The sequence below is a fragment of the Condylura cristata genome, unplaced genomic scaffold (genome assembly GCF_000260355.1).
Source record: "Condylura cristata isolate star-nosed mole 26May11 unplaced genomic scaffold, ConCri1.0 scaffold00023, whole genome shotgun sequence".
Taxonomy (NCBI): Eukaryota; Metazoa; Chordata; class Mammalia; order Eulipotyphla; family Talpidae; genus Condylura; species Condylura cristata.
The window spans coordinates 26,136,949-26,148,654 of NW_004567124.1; the positions used below are offsets into that span (position 1 = coordinate 26,136,949).

Sequence of the window (11,706 nt, forward strand, 5' to 3'; positions counted from 1 at the left end):
TATCACTGTTTTCATTTAGTCCTATATCAAATATCCTCAGGTCCTTTCATTGAACAGCTATGAGAATATTTCTGAAAATTTGGTTCATGTTACTCTTTAGTTGAAAACATCTGATTATCACTTTTTTAAAAAAAGATTTACTTATGCATACAAGTATTGGGGTACAGGCCAGAGGTGTGGAGGGTGAGAGGATTCACCAGAAACAGAGTGGGGAGCAGAAGAGGCAGAGCCACTGAAATACACTGCTGAGGGGAGCAGCTGGTGGGTGAGGAGAGATATGTGGCACCATAGGGGTCACCTCCCTGGCTGGGAATTGAACTCTTATTGCAGTGGCTGCGGATAGCTTCCTAGTGCTGCACTTTGACCCGTTGTGCCATGTGGGAGGGCCCTGATTAGTATTCTTCACAGAATCAAGTCGAACCTAAACTCCTAACACTCCAAGCCAATTATCCTCTGCAACATGGTCTTGTTATATCTTTTTAAGGTTTATCTCCTATAGCTTTCCCAAAGCAAACTTGGAAGTAAACAGATTTACTGTCTATTACCTCCCTTTGCCCTAGCACTTCTGCTCCTATCATTAATTGTTTTTAAATTTCTTTTTCTGATCAAATTTAGCATTCAGCAGGAGTCTTGCTCAATTTCTTTTCTCCATAAAGTATTCCATGATTACTCTAGGATAAAGTAAACCCTCAAACAGTTATACTACTTCATTTATACCAATTATTTTACAGTGTATTAGATATGCCTTTGGAAACTATCTCCATGTGTTTAGAGACTTACCAATTACTTACTAAGTGAGTGGCAAGCAATGACTTAGGCCCTAGCAATACAACAGAGAACAAGTGAGTTGTACATTCTATTCTATTCTTTCAAAGTTTTTTAAAGAGTACGGATAGGCTCTAGAGTAAGGTTTAAATTCTGTGTCTATTTCCTTAAATATGATATAATCTTAGGCAATTAATTTGCTATGTCTAGTTATAAATCCATTGAAGAATAGAAGCACAAATAAAGGAAGAATCTGAAGGAGTCCAGGAATGGATATTTCGTAGTGGAAAGGTATTAGGCACATTTGTATAAACCAAAGAGAATAACAGAGAAGCAACACAGAAAACAGGAGGCACATCTGTAAGATGGCAGGAAACTGTAACCAGATCATACTGAGCCTTTGAGAAGAAGAGACACTACTGCCACTATAATCTGAGATAAGAAAAGATGGGCACAAATGTAGGTGGTTTAAAGATCTGCTGGGAAGAGCAGGTTAGGTTACTGTTGAAAGAGGAACAAGAAGGCTTGATGAGGAAAGGACAACAGATAAAAGAGCTATCTTACTAAATGGGAAAAAAAGTATGCCTGGTTGGAGAAATTCAGACTTCCCATTTAGCACTGAATGTTAACCTAAGTGCATTATTCTGAATTTAAAGTGAAGCCAACTAGTTTTATTATATTTTTCTTCAGGCTGATGAGTTATTTGGAAATACTGAGAAGACGGATAAAATCCACTTAAGATTGACAACTCTTTCAGGGGGGAATAAAATTCTGAGACTATTTGTAAAAAAGTGATTTTAATAACAGGGCCCTCCCAAGTGCACAAGTTAAAGCACAGCACTATGAAGCTATCTGCAGCAATTGCAGCCTAAGATTGATTCCTAGCCAGGGAGATGACCCACATGGCACCTCTCCTGACCTGTCCACTGCTCCCCTCAGCACTGTATTTCAACAGATCTGCTTGTTCTGTTTCCCACTTTGTCTCTGGTAAATCCTCTCACCCCCACCCTGGCCTGTACTCCACCTCTTCTATGCATAATTTTTTTTTAAATAAAGAAATGATTTTAGTAAAAAATCATCAAATCTAGACTAGTGAAGGCCAGAGACAGCATAACAATGTAAGTTTCTATGATTTGGAAGAATTCTGCAGTAGGATTCTATCCTCTAGCTCTACACTTGAGAATAAAGTGCTTTTTATGCCCATCCCAATCGATGATCACAAATAGTGAGAATTAACACATTCTTGCAGATTTGACTTGAGTTACAATCCATACAGCTTACCTGGCATGTTACAGCCAATGTATGACAGATCTGGGTCTTCCCAGTTCGGAATTCTCCAAACATTTCAGTGATAGAGCCAGTCTCAATTCCTCCTAAAAGAACAATAAGGAACAACTCTTAGCACAACACAAATGTTTAAAAACAACCATCACAAGAGATGGAACTCAGAAAGATTTAAATAGTTTGAAAATTCCCAAGTCATTTTAAAAATATATTTTGAAATAATTCTAGAGTTACAGAAAATTGCCAAGAAATGCACAGACAAGTCCCATGCATTCTTTACCCAAGTCTCTCAATCCTCCCATTTGGTAAAGATAATATATTACCAATATATGAAAAAATTATATGAATACCACTCAGAGTTTGTCCAGGTTTCTCCAGTTATACATGCATTCATTTCTGTATGTGTATAGTTCTATGCAAATAGTATCAAATAAATATGTGTTGCTTCACATAACCATCTCAATCAACCATCACAAGTCAAAGCATTTAAAATGATTGTTAAGAGCCCTCCCTGGTGGCACTGCAAGCCAGCCGCAGCCACTTCAGTGTGAATTTGATCCCCAGCCCCAGAGGTGATCCACATGACCGGGCTCCTCTCTGGTCTCGCCCACTGCTCCCTTCAGCAGTGCCTGTTCTGCACCCTACTCTGTCCCTGGTGAATTCTCTCACCACTGCTATACCTCTGGCTTGTACCCCAGTTCTGTATGCATAAATAAAAATCTTAAAAAGGTAAAATGGTTATAAACAATATCTATTATTACTACATATCATCAGATATTACTAAATATTTCTTGTGTACCTGACATTGTGTTATGTACTTACATGTTACCATTTCATTTAATTCCAATCACTATAAATTCTCATATCTCCATTCTGAAGATAAGAAAACTGAGGTGTAAAGACAGTAAGAAATTTACACTATTGTAATACAGCCAGTAAATCCGGGCAGTGAGGACAGGAGTAAGGACTATTCTTGAAATCCATGCTATTTTACACCCTAAAAAACTATAAAAAAACACAAATGATTAAATATTCAGGAAAGCAACAGAAGGAAATTGTGAAGTAATTTAAGACATCAGTCCTTTCAAAAATTAAAAAATGATAATCTTCCATAATCTTGAAGATTATATATAAATGTATGTCACAGTACTGATATAACGAATTCTTTTTACACAAGGAATGTTTTAACTAATTATCCAATTTTTCAACCCTGTGCTAAGTATGTCATTTATGTAGAGGGAGTTCACACTCTGAATACAATAGTAGCTGGATAACTGGCAGATAATTTCTTTTTTTAAAGATTTATTTATGCATACAAGAACTGGGGTAAAGGCCAGAGGTTGTGGGGTAAGAGGATTTACTGAGACAGAGTGGGGAGAAGAACGGGCAGATTGAGTGAAACACACTGCAGAGGGTGGATCAGAAGAGGTCTCCCACGCCATGTGGGTCATCTCTCTGGCCAGGGATCAAACCAGTGCTGCAGCTGTGGATAGCTTCGTAGTGCTGTGCTTTAACCTGCTGTGCCACCAGAGAGGGCTCACTAGCAGATAATTTCAATATTTTATAAGTATGGTCCCACTCTGCAACAGTCTTACTTCTTCAGTATACTTTTCTAATGTATTAATTAAATCTAAAACATGTCCTACTCAAATATTTTAGGTTTGTGCTGTAAGTTGTATGTCTTTCATTAACTAGGGTTCACATCAAAGGAAAAGGCATTACTATACCTTGAAGCAGTTTGTCAAGCTCTTTGGAGCCAGTAGTTATCTGTATTATTTCTGACCGCCTTTGGTGGAATTCAGTTGCAGTGGTAAAACCCATTGGAACTAATTTAGCAGCTTCAGTCTAGGAAAAAAAAAGTCAGAAGAATAAAATATGCTTAGGAAAACAAAGGGAAGACATCTAACAAAATCTCCAGAATGTTTAAAAAAATCATAATTATAAACCCGCCACATGTATTTTACCTACTTTACAATAAATGTGATAATACAGTGCAAAGTTCAACAATATATTTAAATTTTTATTTCCTGTTTCATCAACCACATTGTATGTCCTAACTTTCTTCTTTGAACTCTTTCATTTGTCCTTTGATCTCTTCCCCTCTAAGTCTACTTCCCTATCTCTATCAGTTATACTTTTACTTCACACTCTCAAGGTTGAGAACATGTATATCCTACTTTGTAGTATTAATAAGCCTTCAATAAATGTAAGGTTGATTCCTAAGCTTAAAAATAAATATATTCAAGGGCCCTCTCTGGTGATGCAATGGGTTGAAGCACAGCATTATGGAGTTAGCTGCAGCCACTTCAGCACCATTTTGATTCCCAACCAGGAAAGTGACCCACATGGCACAGCAGACCTCTCCTGTCTAGCAAACTGCTCCCCTCAGCAGTGTACTTGTCAATCTGCTTGTTCTGCTCCCCACCCTGTCTCTAGTCAGTCCTCTCGTTCACCCCACATCTCTGGCCTATATGCCAGTTTTTGTGTTCATAAATAAATAAATTTTAAAAAATAATTTGAGATGAAAGAAAATTACAAAAACATGATATGTAGCAAAAACACTACTTAAAGGGAATGTTTAACTGTAAATGCCTATATTAGAAATATCTTAGACTAATAACGTAACCTTTCACTTTATAATACTAAAAGAAAATCAAACTAAACATAAGCAAGCAGAAGAAAATATGATTAGAGCAGACACTAATAGAGAACAGAAATACATTCTCAGCAAAGCCAAGTGGCTCTTTGAAAAGACCAATAAAATCCATAAGTCTTAAAAACAAAAACCCAAATCACTAAACTCAGCAGTCAAAGAGGGGTGTTACTACTAAACTTACAAAAATAAAACTCTAAGTCAACAAATTAGATAACAGATAAAAGACGCAAATTACTAGGACACAAACTATCCAAATTCTTTTAAATAAGCAGTAAATTCAAGATTTTGTGACAAATATTGGAGGGGAAAAGACTCAGAAGTACTCTTTCCCTTTTTGTCATGTCATTTTAACACCATATTTTTAGTTGATAAGCTCTTACAGAACAGAATACTATAACCAATGTGACATTTACAGTAAAAAATCATGCAACTGCCTCATATGGCTAAACTTTACTTTTATATTTACATAAGTTCACTTTCCTCTGTGCAAGGAAAAAGTCTTAAATCTACAATTTTAAATAGCCAAGAGCTACCAAACCTTTGGACATGAGATACAGGATAGCAAGTAAAAGGAAAATATTACAAAAAATATCCATGTCTAATGTATCAGAGCACACCAAAAAGTGTGATAGCTCAACAAGAGCCAATTACATTAAACTTTGAAAATGCAGAAAATGGTACTGTCTGAATGAATTATTCCATTTACAATATCTTTCTCTTTCAACCAGTTTGATTTATCTTCTGTAAATGGATTTTCTTTCTCACTCTGACAATGGACTTTCTTGCTGAAAGTCACAATTCCAAAGACAATGGAATAAATATTTAACTTTTAAAAGTAGTAAGTCTTTAAAAGAAAAAATTGTAACACATTCAATATTTACCCACCCACCAAAAAATTCAACATGAAATATCTGAAATCAAAGAGGCCAGAAAAATACTTATACATCAGTTTGTATCTTTCATTTTACTTATTACATATAAGTGAAGATCCTGTCAAGAATTTTGACTTCCAGAAAGAAATGACAAATAGACTTTAGGGACATTTACTGGGCTAGTCAATCTCAAAGCATTTCATTGAGATTTTAGGGAGTTGGAACTATTATTTCCAATTAACTCACCACTTCAACTGAAACATTTGAATGTTTCAATAGAAGATTTCTTACTTGATGGGTGGCAACAGCTAAATTTAAAGGCTTAAATTAAAAACCACTTATGAGGGGCCACCCTAGTGGCGCAACAGAGTATAGCACAGCACTATGAAGCCATCAGCGGCCAATACAGGATGAGTTTGATCCCTGGCCTCCCGGATGACCTACATGGAGTGGTACACCTCGCCTGTCTCGCCCACTGCTCCTCTCAGCAGTGTACTTTGTCAATCTGCCTGTTCTGCTCCCACTCTTTCTCTGGTGAATCCTCTCACCAACCCCCACCGGCACTTCTGGTCTGTACCCCAGTTCTGTATGTATAAATAAATCTTTAAAAAATTTAAAAAAAATAGTAAAATGCTATAAGCCAATGTTACCTCAATATAAATTTACTTTAAAAAAATTGATTTTTGAGGCCCTCCTTGGTGGCGCAACGGGTTAAGGCACAGCACTAAGAAGCTAAAAAACACTCTCACATGAGTTCGATCCCCGCCTGCCCCGGACATGACCATATGGTGTGGCAGACCTCTCCTGACCCGCCCACTGCTCCCCTCAGCAGTGTACTTCCACGATCTGCCTGTTCTGCTCCCCACTCTGTCCCTGGTGAATCCTCTCACTGCCCCTGCACCTCTGGCTTGTACCCCAGTTCTGAATCCATAAATAAATCTTAAAAAAAATTTTGATTTTTGAGTCCTGACTGAATTATTAGTGACAGACTTGCCACTGCTTAAAAATTCAAAGTTCTTTATGAAATATGCAATAAAAGAGCTCTATGTATGTATTACATGTCATGTGTATGTTAATATAAGACATTAAAGAAGGACACAAAATCTTAGATATTACCTTTTGTCTACATTTCACTGAAGAACTAAATACTGTGAGGCTATTTTTTGAAGATTCTTTAGCTTCTGAAGATTATTTTCAGAAAAAACTTCTATTAAGCTGTAACAGTAATCAGCATTAACATGAAAATATAGGCCCTCCCTAGTGGCACAACAGGTAAAAGCAAAGCATTATGAAGCTGTCTGCAGACACTGCAGCACAAGTTTGATTCCTGGCCAAGGAGGAGACTTACATGTTGCAGCAGACCTCTCCTGTCTCACCACTGTTCCCTTCAACAGCGTTTTCAGTCCATCTGCCTGTGTCGCTCCTAAATCTATCTCAAATGAATCCTCTCACCCACCTATGCTCCTCTGGCCTGTAACCCAGTTCTTGTATGCACAAATAAATATTTTAAAAATATATATAATTTTTACATTTGCTTTACACTATATAAAACATCAAGGGTAAAGCTAAAACCATATAACCATATAAATATCAAAAGATAAATACATAAAGTAAGATGTGATCATGGGGGATTATGAGTACTAAGAAATATTTAAAAAAAAAAAAAACTAACTGAAAGACATTGGAAGATCATCTCAAAAATGATCCTTCTTGGGCCTCCTTGGTGGCGCAGAGGGTTAAAGCACTGCACTGAGAAGCTAAAGCCATTTCCACATGAGTTCATTCCCGCCTGCCCCGGAGGTGACCACATGGCGTGGCAGACCTCTCCGGGCCCGCCTGCTGCTCCCCTCAGCAGTGTACTTCATCAATCTGCCTGTTCTGCTCCCCACTCTGTCTTTGGTGAAGCCTCTCGCCGCCCCTGAGCCTCTGGACTGTACCCCAGTTCTGTATGCACAAATAAATAAATCTTAAAAAAAAAAAAAAAGATCCTTCTCATCTTCTTCCAATGTCAGGTAAAAACAAGTAGAGTCTAGTCTTAAGTTTTGTCATCAACTGCATAAGCCTATGTTTATTCATCTGTAAAATAGAAAACACTGGTCCTACCTATCTTCTCAGTGTAATGAAGAACAAATGAGAATTCATAAGGAAGAAGTAAAATTTCAAAATTATTGTTTTGTACTGCACATATATATACATAAGAGGTTATATTAATTTATCATCTCATTTTGGTTAAACCAATAAGCTTTTATGTCATTTAAGGAAACAAAAATAATCCTAAGTACATTGATTTGAAATCCCATTATCTTGTCATCATTGAAGAACATAGCCTGTGATAAACTAACAAATACACTAAGTCTAATTAATATGACCATAATATTAAAGCAGCAAAAATAGCTTTTCTATTTGAAAGCAATACATATTTATTACAGAAAATATAGAAACCAGAAAACTGAAGCAAAAATAAAAATTGCTCATTATTACATCCAGAAATACTGCTAATTTTTTTGTATTTATCCATAAACACATTTTTAAAAACAAAACAAGCATACATGTTTTATTAACCTGTTTTCTTATATTGGAAACATTTTCTTATGTCAGTGATTATTTTTCTAAACTGTTTTTAATGGCTGTGTACTAATGAATATACTTCTAACACATGAGAACACACTATCTGGAAAAATGAGGCATATAACCATCAGCACTACAATTCCCTAGAGAAAAATCACAATACATGCAAGGGGACACATATAAAGATAATTAACACAGACACCTCTAGAAAGGGAAACTGGGTGACAAAAAGAGGAATGCAAGGAAGAAGACCATGCCTTTTACTGCATACCTTTCTGCACTTTCCTACTAGGGCCTCCCTAGGCAACATAAAAAGTACCTACCAGAATTTTATCAGCTTTGGCTTCACTAATTCCCTTAATATTTATTAGCTCCTTCTTTGGTGCATATGCAACAGCCTCCACAGTATGAAATCCAGCTTCTTCCAATTTCTTCACATCATTGGCGTTTATGCCACATTGCTGCAAGAAAACCATGGATAAATGTAAGCTGCAGTTCTCACATCTTGTCTCACATCTGCAGAGCCCTTACTCAGCACTTGCTCTACTTCAAGTATGTTTTAGAGAACTGAGATTCTAGGCAAAAGCTTTGGAAAGTGGCTCACGTGAGGTATTCAATAATAAATTATCAATCGTTTCGTTTACCAAACCAGTATGCAATTTACATTAAAATGGACTCATTATGAATCAAGATTGAACCAGTAATTCTCCAAGGACTCCAAAGGAACTACTAAGCCCATAACCTTCAATCTTTTATAACTAGGATTTTCTAACTGAACTTTGAGAGGCCTAGTTCTACAAGGTCACTTTAAACCAATGTTTCCCACATTAAGCATACATAAAGTATTGTTTTTGTATGAAGCTGGGTAGACAAATAAAGCTGCCTAAGAGTTGAGGGTAGCACTGCATTTTAATTCCCATCTTATGGCACAATGACTAGAAAGCTCTGCTCTAATAACTGACATTAAGAATGGGGGAAGCCAAGGGGTCTCCATTGTGGCACTATGAAGCTATTCACAGCCACTGCAGCATGACTCTGATCCCTGGCTGATCCACGTGGCAGCAGTCCTCTCCTTTCTCACCTGCTGCTCCCTTCAGCAGTATATTTTAGTCAGTCTTCCTGTTCTGCACCCCACTCTCTCTGGTGAATCCTCTCACCCTCCCACCTCTGGTTTACACCCCAATTACTGTACATATAAGTTTAAAAAAAAAAAAAGAGCACGGGAGAAAAATACTGTTGACCAGGAACTTACATCATTTCCCAAAACAAACCACTCAAAGGTACTTCTTTCTCCCTATATACAAATGCAGTCTGATTTTATTAGCTAACAAAATCATGACTTCTGGAACAGCATGAATTGGTGCCAGGGATGTGTGTGTAGTTAGAGGTCAATAAAACTTTGGGAGGAAGAGTGGTATCTACCTATAGAAATCATAATTGCCATTAATATTTAAATATAAGCAATATGCTTGTACAGGTGGGTAAAGGATGCTCCTGATACCAAAAGTCTCTCACTTGCTAATATTGATCACAAACCCTCTAAAGTAACTTCCAGAGTCTTAAAGCTTAGCTGGATGGATGGAATGTGTATGTGAAGAGTAAAGGATTTCTCTGCTTTTGTTCCATTTCTTTCAGCCAAGGTAGGTGCACTCACACTGAGGGCTCTGTATGATGAGCAGAAATAGTGAAGTCCCAGCTCTGGTGCTTGATGTTACTATGCAAAGTTCTGAACTGGAGCTTAGCTCTTAAACATTAACAACCATAAGTTCGTCCTTTCCATGACAGCTGCTTTGCTAGTAACTTCAGCAGAGATCTGGGTCAGTGGAGTGATGCTGCTCCCCTCTCTTGCACACTAGCCCAGGCAATTGTAAATCCTTGCACAGTAAATTAATACTTTGTAAAAACAGCACAGGGACTCCAATATGGTATCTTAGGATTTTTTTTCCCCACTTTTTGACAATCCAGCTCTAAGAAAATTATGAAGTTGGAGGATAATTCTTTTTTCTTTCTTTTTGTCTCAATAAAAATTTTATCTTATTTTTTATAGTTGTATTTTTAATTTTTTTGGAGGATAATTCTTAACAAAGATATCGACCACTACTGTAAGCTTTTCCACCAGATCCTTTACAACCTTCCTGAAAACTCTAATGTGGATCTTGATCATGAATCAATAAATTATGTAAATGCTGTGATCTCTCCCATTAAAGAATGTAGTATAGCATTACAATTCCAAAACCAGCAACTGAGACACACATACCTCTAACCACACACATACCTCTAACCGTGAAATAGGTTGTGGACCAAAGCTCTCTTCTTCAACTGAAGTATCTGCATTTGCTTCAAGTTGCATTTGCATAGCCATTACTTAGTGTTCAATACTGAAAAACAGAGACCCCCCCCATCAGGAAGAAATAAAATACAAAGCCCCAGTTTAGTTTAATAAACCCCTAAGGAATTATTTGTTAGGTTTTTATTCTAATCACTGACCTATCTACAGCAAGAAAAAAGAAATTCCACTTAGTTATGTGTATCAAAAAGATTTTATTAAGAACCAGGAAACTGGCCCTCCCTGGTGGCGCAGTGGGTTAGAGCACAGCACTGAGAATCTGAAGAAGCCGCTCCTGCGTGAGTTCAATTCCCGCCTGCCCAGGAGGTGACCACATGGCATGGCAGACCTCTCCTGACCCACCCGCTGCTCCCCTCAGCAGTGTACTTCGTCGATCTGCCGCCTCTGGCCTGTACCCCAGTTCTGTATGCACAAATAAATCTTAAAAAAAAAAAAAAAAAGAACCAGGAAACTTTCTTTTTGGAAAAAAAAAAAAAAAATCACAGCTTAACTAGATCAACTATATTCCTTATTTCCCTACTTTGTATTTCTTAATTAAAAACCAAGTCTAATTTATATTTATACACCCTATGATACATTATAAATGTTTAATGCTTGGTAAATAGTTGGCAAATGAACGCACACTTTCTATGGTTTTTTTGGGGATAATGACTTGGGAAACTACATCCTTTTCTAGAGAAACTTGATGCTCTGAGTAGTCTATGTCAGAGTTGAGCTGAATTGGGCCTCCCTGTGGGGCAAGGAGTTATTAAGTCTAAGCACTATCAAGCTATCTCCAGCCAGTTTGATTCTGGCCAGGGAGTTAGTTCACAGAAGACCTTCCCTATCTCACACCCACTGCTCCCCTCAGCAGTGGATTTCAGTCAATCTTCCTGTTCTGTTCCTCACTTTGTCTCTGGTGATTCCTTCCCCTTTCCCCACCTCCACAATACCTCTGGCCTATACCCCTGCCCTTGTATGCATAAATAAATCTTTAAAAAAATTGATTTGATGTTTTATTTACAATAGGAAAGACATGAAAACAACCCTAATGCCCAAAAGTAGATGACTGGATTAAAAAGATGTGGTACATATACACAATGGAATATTACTCAGCAACCAAAAAAAAAGAAACACATGCCTTTTGCAGCAACATGGATGGAGCTGAAAAAGATCATGCTTAGTGAAATAAGCCAGAAAGAAAAGGAAAAATACTGAATGGTTTTACTCACAGC

The 11,706-nt window shown here is 37.3% G+C and overlaps 1 protein-coding gene across 1 annotated transcript in view; it reads right to left on the minus strand.

The window, feature by feature from the left end:
* The window catches only part of RAD51 (RAD51 recombinase), a 24,142-nt gene extending 13,635 nt beyond the window's left edge, over positions 1-10,507 (minus strand). Inside the window, exons 1-4 of the mRNA XM_012728544.1 lie at positions 10,421-10,507; positions 8,469-8,606; positions 3,777-3,894; positions 2,047-2,138 (exon numbers count right to left, since the gene is read on the minus strand). Coding sequence (XP_012583998.1) covers positions 2,047-2,138; positions 3,777-3,894; positions 8,469-8,606; positions 10,421-10,507 — 435 coding nt within the window. The remainder of the gene's footprint in view (positions 1-2,046; positions 2,139-3,776; positions 3,895-8,468; positions 8,607-10,420) is intronic.
* Positions 10,508-11,706: the final 1,199 nt, after the last annotated feature.